The sequence below is a fragment of the Budorcas taxicolor genome, chromosome 25 (assembly GCF_023091745.1).
Source record: "Budorcas taxicolor isolate Tak-1 chromosome 25, Takin1.1, whole genome shotgun sequence".
In the NCBI taxonomy this organism is placed as follows: Eukaryota; Metazoa; Chordata; class Mammalia; order Artiodactyla; family Bovidae; genus Budorcas; species Budorcas taxicolor.
Window position 1 is genome coordinate 46988236 of NC_068934.1, and position 20239 is coordinate 47008474.

Here is a 20239-nt window from a genome sequence, read left to right on the forward strand (position 1 = left end):
CCCTGAGTGTGGATCCAGCTCCGTTTGACGTGGCTTTGGCACGTGGCTCCCCTTCGAGCCCATCTGCTCCTCCGTCACAGGGACCGGGGAATGGGCCACCTTGCCAGCTATGCTGATATGTCCACGGAGAGGCAGCGGGCAGTGTATAGGTGAGGTCTGGGCCACGCTACTGGGCTCCGTGGCAGGAACCCCCAGCCCCATGTGGGGTCCTCATCTCTGCCACTGCCCTCCACTCAAGCTGGGTCTGATGCATGGTTAAAATGTCATGAGTTGAAACAGCACAGAAGGTTTCCATTTCTCATCCCAAGAGACTTTGTTCAGAAAGTATTTGTAGCTTAAAAAATGTCGTGGAGTTCCCTGGTGGCTCAGACGGTAAAGAATCTGCCTGCAAAGCAGGGGACCTGGGTATGATCCCTCAATCAGAATGATCCCCTGGAGAAGGAAATGGCAACCCACTCCAGTATTCTTGCCTGGAGAATCCCATGGACAGAGGAGCCTGGTGGGCTACAGTCCATGGGGTCTCGAGGAGTCGGACAAGACTGTGATTAACCCTCAACCTGGAAAGGGTAGCCCAGAAAAGGAGAGAACAGCCCAAACCAGAGGAGCATGTTCTGCGGCTCCTGCAGGCTCAGGTCTCCTGAAGGAGCGACTGGTGTGGAGTCCCTTCTGGGTGGTTGTGCGTCTTCTCCTCCGTGGGGGGCACCCATGTGGGGGCCCTGCTGTTTCCTTCGTTTTGGTGTGGGGGTTATACAATACAGCCTGGAGCCCTGGCTTTGGAGCATGTCAGCCCTGGGGCACACGCTCAGATCTGCCTTGTACAGGCTGTGTGGCCGTGGGCCTGTTTCCTCATCGGTCAAATGGGGACATAACAGGACGCCTCACAGGGTTGCTGTGGAGCGGAAAGGCTTTAAACTCACGAGGCCCTTGACACGTTGCTTCTGTGCTCAGAAAGTGTCTGCTGTCCTTGGCGTCTTGTTGCAGAGCTGAGATGGCACAGGTGGCTTCTCCTCCAGGTTCAGCAAGTGGTGTTTCCTGCGCTCGGCCAAGGCCAGGGTGCCTGGGGCCCCAGGAGCCACCAGCTGACATTGTTGTATGTCGGGCCCCGTGCCTGGGGTGGGGGAGCATCTTGAGCTTCCTTCCACGCAACAGGGCGCACCCTCCTCCCCTGCTGGTGGGCTGTGGGCAGCAGTGGGCCCTGCCCTGCCCTGCCCTGCCCCCTGTTTACCTGGGTTTGTTTGGAGCGTTACCAGGCGATCAGAGAGGGTTGATGGGCACCCGGCTGCTTTGGGGATGGTTTAGGGCTGACTTACAACCTGGCATCGAACAGGAACTGTGTTCCATGCCAGGAGCATTGCAAAGCTGCAGCCTTATTTGGTCTGGAAACTTCTCTGCTCGGAGGAAAAGTGGAGCCAGGGGGCCGATCTGGACTCACCCTGGGCGGCCAGAGCCTTAGTGATGCCAGCTTGGGTTGTCTGGTTCATGAGTTCTTCTCATCTCTCACTTCTCTCTTTGTGGTGGGCTGCCTGCCCTTTTCAGCGACGGTTCCCCTCTTTTCCACCAGAAGCACCGCTCAGCTCTCTCTCCCCTGCCCACAACTGCCGATGAGTTATTTTGCTGCACAGCTTTAGTGAGGTGGGGTGATCGTACCATGAAATCCACCCATTGCCAGCGTACAACACAAGTTCTAGTAAGCGCACAGGACCGTGCCACCCTTCGCTCTGCCCCCCCCACTCGTGTTCCCTAATGCAGTATTAGGGCAGGAAGTTCCCTTCCATCCTTAATCTGCTGGGAATTTTTATTGATTTATTTATAAATTTTTATTAGTGGTTTTATTTTTAAATCACACATGGTTTTGGACTTTGTCATAGGTTTTCCGTGCCTGTGGGGATGACCACGTGGGGTTCATCCTTTATACATAGCTCTCTGGTGGCTGTTTGTCTTTGAGTTGCTAAGTTGTGTCCGACTCCTTGCGCCCCAATGGACTGCAGCACACCAGGCTTCCCTGTCCTTCACCATCTCCCGGAGTTTGCCCAAACTCATGTCCATTGAGTCGGTGATGCCGTCCAACCATCTCATATGGTGGATTGTGTGAACTGAATTTTGAATGTTAAACCGACCTTGAATTCCTAGGGTAGATCCCACTGGTCACAGGATACAAGTTTTGTGTATGTTCTTGATGGCGGTATGTGATCAGAAACATTTGGAAATCACTGTTTCAGCATCTGTTGCAAATCAGAACCGAGTCTCCTTAGGGCAGTGTCCCCAGTCTTTTTGGCACCAAGGATCGGTTTCATGGAAGACAGTGCTTCCGCGTGTCGGGGTGGAGGATGGGGTCAGGACGATTCAAGTGCATTACATTTTCGGGCATTTTAATCTAATGGTGTCTCTCATCTGACCAGGAGGACCGGTTGGTCTGTGGTGCAGAGGCTGGGGCTCCCTACCTTAGAGGGAAGCCGTACTTGGATTCTTTTCATGAACTCAGTTAGAGATTCCAGGACACAGAGAGAGAGAAACCCAGCAGAGGGCTGCTCACCCCCGTCTTTCCCTCTCAAACATGTTCTGAGGTTGCCACGTCGCTCGTTTTTGCCTTCAGCCCCACAGATTCAGCTGTCAGAGGGGCCTGCCCCTGGGGCTGGCCTGCTCACCTTTCTCGGGGTGGATGGAACTGGCTTTTGGGGTGAGTTGGGGTTGAAACCCACCTGTGCCCAGCCAAACAAGTCTGGTGAAACCAGGTGTGGCCACACAGAGGAAGGGCTTTCCATTACTCTTTTTTTGGCTGTGCTGTACAACATGTGGGATCTTAGTTTCCCGACCAGGAATTGAACCCAGGCTCTGGGCAGTGAAAGCACAGAGTCCTAACCACTGGACCGTCGGGGAATTCCCTCTTTTAAAGTTTACCCAGAGATGCTGCGGAGGCTGCTGGTGAACCGGGACAGACAGAGGCTGTGAGTGGCCATGTGGGGCTGCCCAGGGCTGGCTCTCACAGCCAAACCAGGGCAGGGAACTTCTGGTTGATCTTCTTCAGTGAAGGGAGCGTCCTGGTGTCTTTTATACCCTTTCCTGGAGTGAGAGGACAGAGGTTACGGCTTGCTGGTGAGCCTCCTCCCTGGGTTCAGCATGTGGAGCCCCAGTAAGCCCCGTAGGGACTGCTGCCCTACCCCGAATGTTCGGGGAACACCCCTCCCTGTGGGAGCCGGCAGGTCCCCCATCATCTGGGAATGAACTTATCTCTTGCTCCCCCAGCACAGAGCCAGCCCTCTTCTGGTCCTCGGCAAGCCTGGGGACAGTGATCATTCCTCTCTGTTCTTTATTCCCCCTGGTGAGGCCCCACTGGGTCCCCCGGCCCCCATCACGAAGGGCGGGAGGTATAGAGCTCAGGCTTCTGGTCAGGATGGCGTCACAAGTTGGGTCTCAAGTTGGGGCAGGACCCTCACCCCTGATCCCTGACCCGACACTCAGCAGTCCTAATAAAATGGAAAGAGGAATTCTAAACACATGGAGCCACACCCTCCCAAAGATAAACATCCCCGTGTTCCAGAAAACAGACAGAAAGTGGGCAGTCAGAGGCAGGAAGCTGCGGGCCTGCTGGGCTCCTGGTCTGGTTGGGGCTTTCCTGTTCGTCAGAGGCAGAAAGGCTGCTCCCGTTGCTATGGCCACATAACAAAATTTACCCAAAACTCTGTGGTATAAAACCACCGTTTATCCTGCTCCCTGTTCTGGGCTCAGGAATTTGGACCGAACTCAGCAGGACCCAGCGATTCAAGATGCTGGCCCGTGGCTCAAAGCAGGAGGACTCTGGTGAAACCGGCCCCTGGCACATCGGGATCAGGCTGATGCCTGTCTCCAGCCAAGACCTTTTTGCTCGGCTTCCCCTGAGCCCACCCTGTGTCCTCACTCTCTTGCCCTGAGCGGCTGTTCCCCATAAGCCAGACTCTAGAGTCCTGAACCCCTGTGCTTCTGGGAGAAGGGGCCTAAGCCTTAATGTCAATTACATGCCCATTTCATGCTGATGGCTCCCCAAGGATTATCTTCTCTATGATCTTCCCTAGCTCCAAATAGAAGTCTGCTCGCATCTGCCCTTGGGTATTTAGAGGCATCCTGAACTCAGTGCATCCCTCTCTGAGGGCCTGATCAGCCCCTGGGCAGTGGGCTGGATGGTGGCCCCCAAAAGCTATGCCCACATCCTGATACTCAGAACCTACGAATGAGATCTTTTTGGATAAAGGGTATTTGTAGATGTAATGAAGGATCTCAAGGTGAGATCATCCTGCTGGCTCGTGGGCCCTCAAGCCAATGACAGGTGCCCTTATAAGAGACGAGAGAGGACAGACGGCAGGGAGGAGGGGGAGGCCACCTGGAGGGGGAGGCAGAGGCTGGAGGGATGTGGCCCAAATCTAGGAGCACCTGGAGCCCCGGAAGCTGGGACACGCAGGAAGGCTTCTTCCTCCCCTGGGGCCCTGGGAATGATCGCAGCCCTGCTGACCCCTTGATTTTGGACTTGCAGCCTCCAGAGCCAGGGGCAAACAAGTTTCTGTGGTTTCAAGCCGCCCCAGGACACTGACACGCCTTCTAAAGCTGCAGCGCTGTCTTTCAGGTCACCCTCACAGCCACCCTGTTCACCTCTTTCTCATCCCGCCACGGACCTGCCAGCAAGTCCGCCGTGCCCTGCCTTCAGACCATGCTGGAGCCTGCCCGCATCTCCCCTCCTCTGTGGCTGCCCTGGATCCGGGCCCAGCCTCCGCCCTGTCCGCCCTGCACTCTGCCTCGGGGTCCCCACCTGTTTCATGGCGTCTTTCTCCCCCACGTCCTCTTTTCTCTACTTCATTCTGTGATGCCAGGCTGATGCTCCGCGAACCACCTCCTTATCCTCTGGTCCTTCCGGGGCTGGTCCCTCCTGTCCTCCCAGTGCTGGGGGCTCATTTTCTCTGCACAGCTGGAGTCCTGTGATGCGATCCTGGGTCTCAAGTGCCCACGGGGACTCCCCTTTTTCCTGACCGGAATCCACTGGCACACTGGTCTCCCAGCTTCCAGCCTTGCACCCATGAGCTGGTCTCAACAAAGCAGTTGGAGGGTGGGGGTGAGGGGTGGTCCTGACACACACAGACAAGGGGGCCAGAGTTTGCTGGAAGGGAGTGGGCTCTGGGGTTCCAGGTGACGTTTCAGAGCTTAGCAAAGTGGAACACAGGAGGACTTCCCTGGTGGTGCAGTGGATAAGAATCTGCCTGCCACTGCAGGGGACACAGGTTCCATCCCTGGTCCGGGAGGATTCCACACGCCGAGGAGCGGCTGAGCCACGGTTGCTGAGCCCGAGCCCTAGAGTCTGCGAGCAGCAGCTGCTGAAGCCTGAGTGCCCTGGAGCCTGTGCTCCGCAACAGGAGAGACCACGCAACGAGAAGCCCACACTCCGCAGCTGGGGAGGGGCCTGCACGAAGCTGCTGCACAAAGCGGAGACCCGGCACAGCCGAAAGAGAAAAAGCGGAACACACGGGACTATTATTAGCGCTACACTGTCACAGTATCTGCCTCCCTCCTCCAGCTAGACTGCTGTTTTTTCTTTTTTTAAAAATGTATTATTATTTTTTTGCAGTAGGTTCTGGATGGTTATCTATTTTAAATACAGTGGTGTGTACATACCAACCCCAAATTCCCAATCTATCCCCTAACCCCCTACCCTCCCCCGCTGGTAACCATAAATTCTTCCTCTATGTCTCTGAGTCTGTTTGTTTTGTAGGTAAGTTCATTTCCATCATTTTCTTTTTTAAAGGTTCTGCTTGTAAGGGGTCGGGTGTCACACATTTGTCTTTCTCTGTCTGACTTACTTCACTTACTATGATAATCTCTAGGTTCATCCATGTGGTTGCAAACGGCACTATTTCACTCTTTCTAATGGCTAATATGCCATGGTTTATACAGTAAGTTCCCTACAAACAAATGCATTTGGTTCCAAGATCGAGTTCCTCAGTCCAATTTGTTCACGAGTCCAACAAAGTTAGCCCCAGGACCAGCTAACGCAGTCGGCCGCGTAGCACCGTACTGAGAGGGCTATGATGCGGACCATTCTCTAAAAAGCCTTTCTTGAATTCGTTACAGTTTTGTTTTAGGTTTTGGTTTGTCGGCCCCCAGGCGTGTGGGATCTTAGCTTCCCGACCAGGGACTGACCCCGCACCCACCCCCGGTATTGGAAGGCGAAATCTTAACCACTGGGCCACTAGGGAAGTCCCGTACGGAATAGGTTTCTAATACTTTTCACACAAATAACACAGAAAATACAAACACAAAAAATAAAGAAAGCAATTTTGATCTAATAGTACAGTACCTTGAAAAGTACAACGCTGCCAGCTACATCGCTGCTGTTTTCACGCTTCATTCCAGACACCCTGGGCTTGAGATAAAGCAGAAGTGTGCAGCGCACAGAAGCACAGCCCCTTGTAGAGGTGCATACGTGAGACAGTGCACACCAGACACGTGACTGGACGTGCAAACACACATTAGCATCTGTGAAAGTTCGCAACTTGAAGATTCATGTGCATATGTAGGCAACTTACTGTGTGTACCAAGCATTTAGCTGTTTTTTTTTTTTTTATTAACTGTGGGCTACCCTGGTAGCTCAGTTCAGTTCAGGCTCTCAGTTGTGTCCAACTCTTTGCCACCCCATGGACTGCAGGACGCCAGGCTTCCCTGTCCATCACCAACTCCTGGAGCTTACTCAAACTCATATCCATTGAATTGATGATGCCATCCAACCACCTCATCCTCTGTTGACCCCTTCTCTTCCTGCCTTCAATCTTTCCCAGCGTCAAGGTCTTTTCTAGTGAGTCAGTTCTTTGCATCATAGCACAACCTGGTAAAAAAAAAAAAAAAATCCACCTGCAATGCAGGGACATAGGTTTGACTCCTGGGTCGGGAAGATCCCCTGGAGAAGGGATAGGCTACCCACTCAAGTATTCTTGGGCTTCCCTGGTGGCTCAGATGGTAAAGAATCTGCCTGCAACGTGGGAGACCTGGGTTCGATCCCTGGATTGGAAAAAAATCCTCTGGAGGAGGGCAAGGCAACCCACTCCACTATCCTTGCGTGGAGAATCCCCATGAACAGAGGAGCCGGGCAGGCTACAGTCCATGGGGGTCGCAAAGAGCTGGACACGACGGAGCAACTAAGCCCAGCACAGCATTAACTGTAGGCCGTACCCGAGTGGTGGACTGTGAAATCAACACGGTGAGCTGTGACCGGCGATTTTAACAAACAGTGACATGAAATAGAAGGGGCAGGACGGAGTGATCAGACGTGACACACGCGGTCAGAGGAGGCGCTGTCTGATGGAACTTTGCTCAGGGCTTTGCGTGTGCACGATCGTGACGTAAATGCATTTCTTTCAGTGAGTCTTGGCTCACGGTGCTTATAAGCTTCACGGGCGTGGCTCTGCACCCGTCTCGCCCCCAGCTCCACCTCCTGGGGCTTCTGGTCATCTGCATGTCTGGGGCTCGTCCCTCTGCAGCCGGGCAGAGCTCTCGGACGGTTCTGCGCTGGGAGCTGTTCTGAGGTCATCTTGCTGTGGGTTTTCTTCTCTGTGGCGTCTCTCTGCCCTTTCTCTGGATTTCCTCTCATGCATAGGGCAAATCTGGACATATTTTCTTTTTGCATTTTCCGTTTTCTCTCTCTTGGTCTTTTGCTTTCTTTCTATGAGCCGTTCCTCATATTGATATTCAGGTTTTAAAAATTCACACGATCACATTTTGCCATGATTTAAGAACTCCTTCTTATCCCCCGTCTCTCTCCTCTTTCCGCTCTTCGGGTGCAGTGCCCTGCTGCCTGCGCCCCTCTTCCAGCAGTGGTTTTATTCCATATTTCCGTCATCTGCCTTTGCTGGAGGGCTCTCCTCAGACACCCGGTCTTTGTCCACTTGGATCCGGTGAGGCCTGGATGCTCAGATGCTCACAGGCTCCTTGACCTAGGGCTCCGCCGGGGAGCCAGCTGCCGGGCCCTGGAGCCGGGGGTTGGATGTCAGTGTCTGTCTCTCCCCTTGGACTTGTCGGACCCCAGGCAGCGCCAGGGCGGGTAGGCTGGTGGCATCTGCTGCTCGTGCCTCCTCCTCACACCATTTCTTCTGCGTGGCATCCCTGCCCTGACTGTGCCCCTGGCCTTGGAGCAGAGGGGCCCGTCTTACTCACTGCAGAGACGAGACCTGCGCCGACTCTTCTCCTGGGTCGGGGGAGGGGGCTTCGCTGAGTAGCACGTCGGATCTGATAATCAGACTAGCACAGTCCGATTAACTCATTTATTTTGGCTGAGCTGGGTCTCGCCGCTTTGCCGGGCCTCCTCTGGTCGAGGAGGGTGGGGCTGCTCTTTGTCGCAGTCGGCAGCTTCTCACTGCTGGGGCTTCTCTCGTCGCAATGCACCAGCTCTAGGCATGCAGGCTCAGTAGCTGTGGTCCACGGGCTTCGCTGTGGGATCTTCCAGGATCAAGGATCGAACCTGCGTCTCCTGCACTGGCAGGCGGAGTCTTATCCACTGTACCCCAAGGGAAGTCCCAGGTCCCTTTTCTTAAAAGAAAAGAAAAGAAAACCTGTGGTAAAATATACATAACATAGAATATACCATCTTAGGGCTTCCCTGGTAGCTCAGAGGTTAAAGCGTCTGCCTCCAATGCGGGAGACCCAGGTTTCGATCCCTGGGTCGGGAAGATCCCCTGGAGAAGGAAATGGCAACCCACTCCAGTATTCCTGACTGGAGAATCCCATGGACGGAGAAGCCTGGTAGGCTACAGTCCATGGGGTCGCAAAGAGTCGGACACGACTGAGCGACTTCACTATACCATCTTAACCATTTTGAAGGGTACAACTCAGTGGCTTTGAGCAATTTCACAATATTGTACAGCCATCACCACCATCCACTTCCAGGACTTTCTCATCTCCCCGAAAGGAAACCGTGCCCCCTAAACCGTATTCCCTACCCCAGCCCCTGGTCACCTCTACTTTCTTTTTTAAAATTATTTTAAAAATTTTATTCTTAAATTTAAAAAAATTTTTAAAAAATTTCTGATCACATCCCACGGCATGCAGGACTTTAGTTCCTTGACCCGGGTTCCGTGGATTAAACCCACACCCCCTGCACTGGGGGGCAGAATCCTAACCACTGGACCACCGGGGATTCCTGCCTCTGTTCTTCCTTCTGTCTCTGAAGTGATTGCTTCTCTGAAAGGCTTTCCTACCTCCTTGTTAGTTTATTGCCTATGCACCCCACTTCCTCAGCACCCAAGGACCCCCACTTCCTGAGCTTCTGGTGATTCTGTGGAATCAGTCGATTTGACTCAGGAGTGGCCTTCGGTTGATGTATGCGTTTAATCTGCCATCTGATCCCTGGGTTGGGAAGATCCCCTGAAGGAAGGCGTGGCAACCCACTCCAGCATTCTTGCCTGGAGAATTCCATGGACAGAGGACCCTGATGGTCTATAGTCCATGGGGTCACAAAGAGTCAGACACAACTGAGTGACTAACTTTCACTTGCCATCTTTACCCCAAAGTTCCTCTATAATTTCTAGGAATTCCTCTTTTTTGCAGATAATTTGTAAAAATCAAATGGTAGAATCATCTTATAATCACATTGTGTAATCATTTAATGTTAATGTTTAAGGATAAAAATGGGATGCAGAACTAGCGATTCAATAGGCTCTGATTTATGTAAGAGCTTCCCACGTGGCACAGTAATAAAGAACCCATCCGCCTGCCAATGCAGGAGGCATGAGTTTGATCCCTGGGTTGAGAAGATTCCCTGGAGGAGGAAATGGCAACCCACTCCAGTTTCCTGGCCTGGAGAACTCCATGGATGGAAGACCCTGGCCAGCCACACAGTCCACAAGGTCGCAAAGAGCCGGACACTGCTGAGTGTCTGAGCACGTGTACAATTTGTGCAAAAGACACCCACGTGCATAAAGAAGAAGGAGAGTCGTAAGGCCAAACTGTAAACATCCCTGACCTTTGGGACTTGGTCTAGTGCTTGTCATTTTCTTCAGTTCTTGCACTTTTTGAAAGTTTTCCACAGCGCTGAGTGTGGTCCTGTAATCAGCATGGAACAGGCCCCTGCTGGGTGCTTCTCCATCTTGGGCATCCTGTGGTCCTGGTTGGCTGGGGGTGGGCCTCAGTCTCACACAGGGGGGAGGAGGGGGAGATCAGCCCGATTTGTGTTCTAGAAAAGTCCTTCTGGGGATGACCAAGAGGAGGAGGTGTCTTAAATGAACCACAGTCGTGCAGGAAGGGGTAGGTAGCCCGAGTCTGGAGGCGTGGCCAGGCAGAGAAGGCTGAGGGGCACAGCTGCTGAATAGTCACGGGTTAAATCATCAGAATTTGTCGCCTGATCCCTGTGGGGTGAGGGGCTGGGAAGATGTCAATATTTCTGGCTTGGGTGAAGGGTGACTTAATGGTTCAGGAAGTCCCGCCCAAATGTTCTTAATAATAATCGTATTTGTCTCATTTCTAATTCACACATGCAGCCCAGAAGGTATGCATGCCTGGCAGGGTGAGAGGGTGAGGTATTCTGGATTTTCCAGGCCTGTCAGTCAGGGCGATTGGCAGCTGCCAGCAGGATGTTCCCCTGGACCACTGCAGGCCCTTGCAGGGCGTGGTCGGAGGAGGGGGCAGGGCAGGAAAACTGCAGCCCCTGGGGGGAGGGGAGATTCCAGGGAGACCTCTGTGCTCCTCGGGGAGAGGCGGCCAGCGCCCTGTGTCCGGCCCTCCTCAAGCCGGCCTGACGGGGTCCGGAGCCTGGCTCTCCCTGGCCCAGGTCTGTCCCATGTAGGCATCGCTGCATGTGTATTGGATGGAGGACTCGATGTCGCGTATTTGTGTGGTTCTGACATCTGGCCCGTTCTCCACGGCACCGTTCAGCTGCGGCATTCCCCCTCCCCCAACTCTGGCCAGCTCCTTCAGGACTTCTTTTAAGGTAAAATTCACAGAATGGAAAATTCACCACTTTATTTCGTTGTTGTGTTCCATGTGGCCTGTGGGATGTTAGTTTCCCGACCAGGGATCAAACCCCACGCCCCCTGCATCGGCAGCGTGGAGGCTTAACCACTGGACTTCCAGGGAATTCCTAAAATTAACCATTAAAAAAATCATTTCTTTGTGGATGTGCGGGGTCTTCACTGCTGCACAGGCGTTCTCTCTGGTTGCAGTGCAAGGGGGTCTCGCTGCGGCGGCTTCTCCCGTTGCGGAGCGTGGGCTGTAGCGTACCCAGGCTTTGGCAGCCGTGGCTCCCACGCTCTAAAGCACGGGCTCAATAGCCGTAGCACACGGGCTTGGTTGCTCCACAGCGTGCGGGATCGTCCTGGGTCTGGGATGGAACCTGTGTCTCCTGCACGGGCAGGCAGATTCTTGACCACTGAGCCCCCAGGGATGCCCTAAAGCCAGCCGTCCTAAAGTGCGCCGTTCAGTGGCGTTCTTAATGTTGCACAGCTGTCATCTCTCGTTATGGTCCTTCAGTCGCTAAGTCACGGCGGACTCTGCGACCCCTCGGACTGCAGCACGCCAGACTTCCCCGTCCTTTACTATGTCCCCGAGTTCGCTCAGATTGATGTCCACGGAGCCAGTGACGCCATCCAACCATCTCATCCCATCTCTCACCTCTATCTGGTTCCAAAACGTTTTCATCCCTCTAGAAGGAAACCCCAGATCCACCAGCAGTCACTCCCCAGTCCCTGATTCCCAGCCTCAGGCAACCACAAACTTCCTTCCTATCTCTTTGGATTTGCTTACTTTGGACATTTAATACAAATGGAACCATACAATGTAGCCTTGAGTGTCTGGCTTTTTTCACTGAACCTCGTCAAGATTCATCCACGTGTCACTGTGAACTCCTTCTTACGCCTGAACACTAATGTATGGTATGGCCCAATCACAGCTTGTTATCCATCAGGGTGGTGGACATTTGGACTTTCCTACTTTCTGGTTGCTATGAATAGTACTGCTGGGAACATGCAAGTATGAGTTTTTACCTGAGTCTGTTTTCACTTCCCTTGGAGTGGAAGTGCTGGGTCAGATGCTCACCCTGTGTCCCCTGGACTTCTTGAACAGCATACGGTGGCTGAGCCTTCTGGCCTGCCCTTGAGCCAGGCTCTTTAGGACTGTGAGGGAGGGATGACTGTTCCCACCATGGCTGGACCAGCCTCCAAGCCTCTGCACCACGGAGGTGCCTCCTTCAGATGGAGGAGCTGGGTTAGTGCTGGTGAGGGCTGAGCGGGCCCCCATGACCTGGGCTGTTGAGGAGCAGCCTCAGAGAGCTGGCTGACCCCAGAGACCCGGGGAAGAGCTGGGAGAGGGGTGCCCGTGAGGGACGGTGGCCTAGCAGGCCGCCGTGGGAGAGGGGCTCCGCTCAGGGCTCAGCCTCCAGATTCCCCCTCTCACTCCCCGCTGCTCCTGGAAGAGGGAGCCGGGGCTCAGCAGTGAGTGATGACCTGTGGGTTCCGACCCCCAATATAGCCCAGAGTTATGATCTTGATCACTGGCTATGCTGCCTCCCCCAACCCCTGAAATTTCACTTCACCACGCATCACACTGAGCCAAGAATTATACTGAGTCTTCTTGGAAAAAAAAAAGGAAAAACGAATGATGAGAGTGCTCTCACTCTGCTTACCCAGCTGGCCCTTTTAATAGTTTGCAGATCACCCTCCGTATGTTTGCACATTTTTACACAGTTACCATCCGGCTGCTCATACCCTTGTGTGTTCAGCCATTTTCCACTTAATGTGTCATAAACATTGTCCCATGTTTTAAAAATATTTGTCACAATTGTCATTCAAAACTGCTTCATCCTATTACATCATGGAGCTCCCCCAGAATTCAGTAAACGATTTTCCCAATGTTAGTTGGATCAGGGGTTGCCAAATGGTTGCCCTCAGACCAAATCTGGGCCCCTGGCCCTTTCTTTGGGTACAGCTAAGAATGACTTTCACAAGCTAAGAATGACTTTCATGTTTAGTAATGGTTGAAAAAAACTCAGAAGGCTATTTTGTGACATATGAGACGGATAGAAAATGCAAGCATCAGTGTCTATTAACGAGGCTTATTTTATTTTTATGTATTTGTGCCTGCTGCCCTGGGCCTTGGTCGCTGCACAAGGCCTTTTCTGTAGGTGGGGCGAGCTGGGACTTCTCACCGCAGCGGCTTCTCTTGTGAGGCAGCAGGCTCTGGAGCTCGTGAGCTTCAGTTGTTGTGGTGCGGCGGGCTTAGTTACCCCTTGGCATGTGGGATCTTCCCAGACTGGGGATCAAACCTGCGTCCTCTGCACTGGCAGGTGGGTTCTTAACCATTGGACCACCAGGGAAGGCTGAAATATTTTGCTGTAATGATTCCATTCCACTTTCAGTTTTAGCATATGCAAATATGTTACCCAGTTTAAAATACTGAAGATCTGATTCTGATACAACTAAGAGAGAAACACGGAAAATAGGACCCTAAGTCCGTGCGAAAATGTTATTGGCTGAAAAGGTTAGGAAGTGAAGCATCTGCCGTGATTCAGCTAATCAGTCTCACTTGGTTCAGTGAACGCTTTGTCTGCCAGAAGCACCCTGTAGCATCGTACTTTAGTGGTCTTTCAGGCAGCAACAGGCTAAAGTATCCCTGCAAGGAGTTGCTTTGTCCTAGAAAAAAAAAAAAACAAACCTCCAAGTCCACTGAGAGATATTAGTCCGAATTTGTTCTGTTTTAAAATGCTAAGTTTGTGGTCATTTGTTACATAAGCTACAGGAAATAAGCATGCCTAGTAAAGACTCCTCCAGCCTCTGCCCAGGGAGCTGGGGCGGGGGCTGTCCCTGACCAGTGTGTGTGTGTGTGTGTGTGTGTGTGTGTGTGTGTGTGTGTGTGTGTGTGTGTGTGTGTGTGTGTGTGTGTGTGTGTGTGTGTGTGTGTGTGTGTGTGTGTGTGTGTGTGTGTGTGTGTGTGTGTGTGTGTGTGTGTGTGTGTGTGTGAGAGAGAGAGAGAGAGAGAGAGAGAGAGAGAGAGAGAGAGAGAGAGAAGAGAGTACACGCCCTTAGTGGTGTCCGACTGTTTGCAACCCTGTGGACTGTAGCCCTCCAAGCTCGTCTATCCATGGGATTTTCCAGGCAAGAATACCGCAGTGGGTTGCCATGCCCTCCTCCAGGGGATCTTCCCGATCTGGGGATCAAACCTGCGTCTCTTGCATCTGCATCAGCAGGCGGGTTCTTCACCGCCAGCACAATCTGGGAAACCCAGCGCGTGTAGCTTCACCTTTTCCCCAGTTTTCAGAACGACCTTCGCCTCTGCTCTGTCTTGTCTGGAGTCACTGCGTGCAATGCCGAGGTTGGTTTGTTTTAGGATGGAGGATACTAAGCATTCATCCATTCGTCTGTTTACTGTTAACCTGCAAATTCGTGCCAGGCTCCGGATTTGCTGCAAAGTATGGTGGCTCAGACAGTAAAGAACCCACTTGCCAATGCAGGAGACCCAGGTTTGATCCCTGGGTTGGGAAGATCCCCTGGAGAAGGAAATGGCAACCCACTCCAGTATTCCTGCTTGAAGAATCCCATGGACAGAGGAGCCTGGCGGGCTGCCAGAGGGTGTCAGAGCGACTGAACTGCAACCACCGGTTGCCACATTTTGTTTCTGGGCTGAACGGCTCTGTGTTTAGTTTCCCTCTTCTGAGCCCTTCTGGCTCTCGCCCAGTCAGACGGCAGGGAGCCAGGTCTGAAAGGGCAAATGTCGCCTTGGCAAAGGGAGCTGAGAGGCGCCTCTGGGGGCACGGGGGTTGGGCAGCAGAGTGGACGGGAGCGGACTGGAACGGAGCCGTCTGACCAGGCCGGAGGGAGTCATCCTGACGGCCCCCTGTCGTCCTGGCCTCCACGGCCACTCTGGCTCTCCTGGTCATCCCCACCTGGGTCGCCTCATCCAGCCCCCGCTGGTCAGCCTCGCTGCCCTGTTGACTACCCTGGCCTGAGTGTGCCCTGGGCTCCGTGAGTCCGAAGAGGAGTTCCCGAGTCAAGGATGGGCACAGCCTTGCCCCAGAAAATGAGGACTAGGTGATGTAAGAGCCACATCAGTCCCGGCCTCACCTGGGATGAAAGCTCCTCCTCTGAGATCCCACGAGTCCCCGTGCAGGCTGACATCTTTTACCTGACCCTTGGTGGACCCAGGGACAGGATGGAGGAGGCCTGGGGTGGCTCAGGCAGGGCTGGGCTATGCCCACCCAGCTCTAACGCAGCTCAGGTCCCCTCCACAGAAGGCCCTGGGATGACACTTCTCAGCGCTTGCTGATAGATGGAGGCCAGACCAGCACACAGCAGCCTGGTGGGGGGCGGGGGGGAGGTGGCTGTCTCCACTTTATAGATGAGAAGACAGCTCCGCGAGGACAGAAGGCCCCCAGGGAGGTGAGAGCCAGCCCTTTCCCCGCCCCCGATTGCTGTGGTCCCTCAGTGAGGGCGGGGCCTTCCCGCCTTCTCATCCCACTTTGCCTTTGCCCAGGACTCCTGCATGGGAGGCAGGAGTCAGGAACCACAAGCCCACTCACTGCAGTGGTGGGTTTAATTTTCAAAGTTACAACTCCATTCAATTCTGACTTGTTTACAAGTAATACATCTTAACAGATAAGGATATAGAAAGCTTGAAAGTCACAGGAAGAGAAGATGCACCATGCAAACAGCAAGCCAAGAAAGCCGATGGAGCTGTGATAATATCAGACAAATAGACTGTAAGGAAGTGACACCACTCGGATTCAGGAGGGCAGCTTCATATTTTACCACCAAAGCTCCAATTCCCCAGGATAGAACACCCCTAAACTCGTACATTCCAAATAACACAGCCTTAAAACAGATAAAGCAAAGAAGCAGCTCATGCTCAAGCTTGCTTGTTCATTCTGGAAGTCAGATTTTGGTGATGGACGGCAGTCTTTGCCATCAGCCTTCGGCAAAGGTTGTAAAGAATCAGGCCTTCCTCTTCGGGAGTCTACCCTACAGAGGGGAGAAAAAAAAAATATCACAGATGCATGAAACAGCTGAAGACCAGTGGTCGGCACCGGGTGAGGATGGTGTGGGTTATGTACTATGGACATCAACAAGCAGACACACGCATCACTCACTTACGTTCACTTGTACCTACATGAACGCCAGCTCTCCCATCTGGGCATAGGGGAGGGCCCTCATGGGGTGTGTCATTTGAGGAGGGCCCTCTTGGAGATGCGGAGAAGGCAATGGCAACCCACTGCAGTACTCTTGCCTGGAAAATCCCATGGACGGAGGAGCCTGGTGGGCTGCAGTCCATGGGGTCATGAAGAGTCGGACATGACTGAAGTGACTTAGCAGCAGCAGCAGCTCTCGAGATGAGTATGGACTGGAGCCACCTGGGTTACCACCCCACTCCACGATCGTGGCTGCTGTTCCCGGGCCCCCCAGGCCTGCCTGCCCAGCGGGACATTGCACAAACATGTCCTGGGCCCCTCTCTGTGCCGGGCATTGTCCTGGGTGTGGAGCACAGCTGTGACCCAAATGGACAGCCCCTCTTGGTGAGCCTGTAGCACATAGTGGTGAGCCCACAGGGCAAGTGGAGTGGGGTGGGAGGCCCAGAGGGGTATGTGTGCTGTATGATTTTATGTAAGGTGGTCAGGAACGGCCTCTCTGAAGAGGTGACACTTGAGCGGTGACCTGAAGGAAGTGAGGGAGAGAGCTCTGTATGCAGCTGGGGGAGGAGCATTCTGGGCAGCGAGAACAGCAGGTGCAAAGGCCCTGAGGCGGACTGGAGCTGGTGGGCGGGGTTGCAGGAGGGGCGGTCAGAGGGCACGGAGCCGGGTGGGGGAGACCATTGCTGCCCAGGGGTCCACGCAGAGGAGGCAGAAGAGCCCCAGAGGAGGGGGTGGATAAAGCCAGGATGCACCCGTGAGCACCCCGTGAGCACTGACAACTCGACCAAACAGCTGCTGTTAAATGCCTGTTTAAATGTTAAACACCACCCATTAAATGCCTGCTGTATGTGTGGTCCATGCAGGGTGCCCACTGCTGTGGAGTGTGGCTGAGCAGAAACCGCCTGCCCTGTGTCACTTGGTGAGCGTGGACCCAGCGGGGTAGCAGTCCCACCCCAGGCCTATGTTTCTGGCCTGTGGGCCTCGGGGTGAACCCGGAGGCACAGAGACCCACGGCCCTGACGGATCACGCGGCTCCCGGGGCCCCGCCCCTCGCAACCACCCCCGAAGCCTGGCCGGGTCTAGGACCCTGGGAATCGGGGCGTGTCTCCCAGGTACGCCCCTCCGTCCACTCTGGACCGCCCGGGCCGGCGCTGGCTCCGGGCGCGCCGTCTCCGGCCCACGGCCCACGGCCGGTCAGCGCCCTCCGTGCTGCTCCCGTGGCGTGTGCGTCTGCCTCTGCATCCTGCCACCCGCGCTGGCACTCAGCTGCTGTGTGTCCAGTGACGACACAGAACCACCAGGACTCCCCTGCCGGCCTAGTGGCCAAGGCTCTGCACTCACCATGCAGGGGGCCCGGGTTTGATCCCTGGTCAGGGGGCTAGATCCTGCGTGCTGCAATTAAAAAACCCCACGTGCCGCAGTGAAGATGCACGCGGCGACAAAGATTCTGCAACTGAGACCCGGTGCAGCCAAGTAAATCAGTGCTAAACATAATACAGAACCATCTAGATACGATGGACCACTGGCCCTCACCCTGAGTCCCCTGACCACCGCCCCCCACCATTGCCCCAGTTGCCCCGCCTCTCCCGAGACCTCTCTGATGATCCAACAACTGCAGGGCTGGCACCTGGCGGTGGGGGACACCCACCAAGGCTGTGGGTTAGCTAACAGCTCCGTGCTGTTCGCCCGACGCTGTCAAGAGTTTCTGTGTCCCCAGGCCCGGGACCTCAGCTTCTTCCTCACTGCCCCGCATGCTGGCCCCCCTCCAGGACCTGGCGCACAGCAGCTGTTTGCCTCTGGAGTGACTGCTGGATGCTGGGCTTGGGAAAGGGAGGGAGCCAGGCAGGGAGCTGGGCAGGGAGCCGCGGGGCAGGGCTCACGTGGCTGGCATATGGTGGGTGGCTCGGGGCAGGGCCCCAGAGGCTCTCAGACCCTCACCTTGTCACTGGGGTCAGTGGAGGGCGTCTCCCCCTCCTCCAGCTCAGGCTCCTCCTGCAGCACCCTGCTGAACGTGGGTCCCAGGGGCTCCCGCAGGCTCAAGCGGCCCCCACTGCCAACCAGGAAATAGATCATCGGTTTGATGCTGCTGCTCACGGACAGAGAGAGGCAGGTGAAGTGGCCGAAGAGAGTCTTCGCGCGCTGGGGCAGGTCCAGCCAGTAGAGCAGGAACCCGGAGATGCCGAGGGGCAGGGCGCAGGCGAGGGACACAAAGACGCAGAGCAGGATGGCCATGTAGAGCCGTGTGAGCGGCCGCTGCCATGGGCGCGAGATCCTCTGCACCTGGATGCAGAGAGCCATCCCAGACAGGGCCATGACGGGCGTGAAGCTGACCAGGGTGAAGAAGTGCAGGACGGTCTCCACCTTGGATCCCGGCCACGAGTGGGGGTGCTTGGCCTCGTCACGGAAGTACCAGGCCGGCATGACCAGCAGGACGGCCAGCAGCCAGAGTGCGGCGCACACCGCAGCTGACAGGCGCCTGTGCCAGCGGCCCCGGTGCCAGGTGGGGAAGAGGCCGGGGAGGCAGGACTGGGCACTGGCGGCCGTCAGCAGGCTCAGGCTCGCCGTGTAGGCCAGGTACCCGGCGCTCCTCACCGCCCGGGGACCCAGGTGGTGCACGCGGGCCCCCCAGGAGCTGGCGCTCAGGACGATCAGAATGCCCGAGCAGAGGAGGAAGAGGAGGTCGGCCACGGCCAGGTGGAGCAGGTAAATGCCCAGCGGGCCCCTCCGCCGCCGGGAGCCCAGCAGCCAGACCACCAGGCCGTTGCCCACGATGCCGCCCACGCAGGTGAACATGACCAGCGCGTCCAGCACCTCCCGCATTGTGTCGGAGGGCGCCAGGGTGAGGCCCGGACCGCTGCTCCTGGAGCCGCTGCTGTTGAGAGTGTTCTCCATCCCTGCCAACAGTGGGGAGAGAGCTAAGGGCCGCAGGGCTGGGGCCCCTGCGGCTCAGGTGCCCCCACCCCCAGGGAGTCCTCTGGTTATGCCAGCTGCCACTCTTTGGAGCTGTCGCTGGCCACACCAGGCCACCTTTCCTCATTCCTAATTCAGGTTACGTGCTCCCGGCTCTGGGGCAGGCCGTTTCTGTTGCTGGATGTGATGGTGGCCAAGCTTGGGGCAAGGCTCCGAGCCCCCAGGCTTGGCCGTCAGTGCCCGTTGCAGGCCTGGCCTCCACCCTACTGGGGGTGGGTCCCTCGGAGCCTCTGAGTGGCCAGCTCTTGGGCCTGCAGCAGTCAGTGTGGGTGGGCAGAGTGGCTGCCGATGGGCAGAGTGCCGTGCATGGCTGGTCACTGTGAGGTGCTCCCTGGGAGAGGTGGTGGGCACTGCCCCTCCCTGGGATCAGGGATCGTTGGGCCTGGCACCTCACACCCCATCGTGGTGGGGGGCCAAGTGGGACACAGAGCACACGTGTTGAGGCCCCGACCCCTGACCTTCCCAGGTGCCAGAGTGTGCCCTGGGGTCAGCACAGCCTCTCTGCAGTTACTGTGGGGCTTGCCTCCTGCCAGACGCTAGAGCTCGTCGCTATGAGCACCGCGCGGGGCCCGGGGAGGGCGCGATCCGCACATCACCTGCCCTGTGACTGCTGGCCCGGGCGCCCCCACCCTAACGTTTGTCCACACTCTGATGAGCCCACGTGTCCCCCCACCCGGGGCTGCTTCACTCCTTTTGTCCACTGACTGCCTGCTCTGACACCCTCGCCCTCCCCCCGGGCATGCGGGGCTCAGAGACCCAGGGTGGCAAAGCTCAGCATGCTCTGGGCCCGGCCGGGACCTGGGGCGGACTCCACAGCCTGGGACTGGAGGCACCACGTGCCCTTGCTCTTGTGGACTGCGGTGCCTGCCAGGGTCACGGTCCTCACGCCCACTCACAGGGCTCAGCTGCCTCCTCGGACCCAGACACAGGGGCAGGGTCCCCCGGGAACCTGGGAACACATCAGAGCTCTGGGTGTGGAATCAGGGAATCGGTCCCCGGGGCAGCTGCTACTTTATTTCACAAAGGTTGCTTCTTTCTGAACTAATGGTGTAATGGATGGTATCGCTTCTAACCAATACTCATGCCTGCTCAGTCGCTCAGTCGTGTCCAACTGTTTGCGACCCCATGGACTGTAGCCCACCAGGCTTCTCT

The 20239-nt window shown here is 55.5% G+C and overlaps 1 protein-coding gene across 1 annotated transcript; it reads right to left on the reverse strand.

Moving 5' to 3' along the window:
• Positions 1–15923: 15923 nt before the first annotated feature.
• On the reverse strand, positions 15924–19009 carry LOC128069243 (mas-related G-protein coupled receptor member D-like). Its single transcript, XM_052662539.1, has 2 exons — positions 18056–19009; positions 15924–15950 (listed from the first exon to the last, which is right to left on the reverse strand). Exons 1-2 carry the CDS (start codon positions 19007–19009, stop codon positions 15924–15926), a joined length of 981 nt encoding a protein of 326 aa, XP_052518499.1.
• Positions 19010–20239: the final 1230 nt, after the last annotated feature.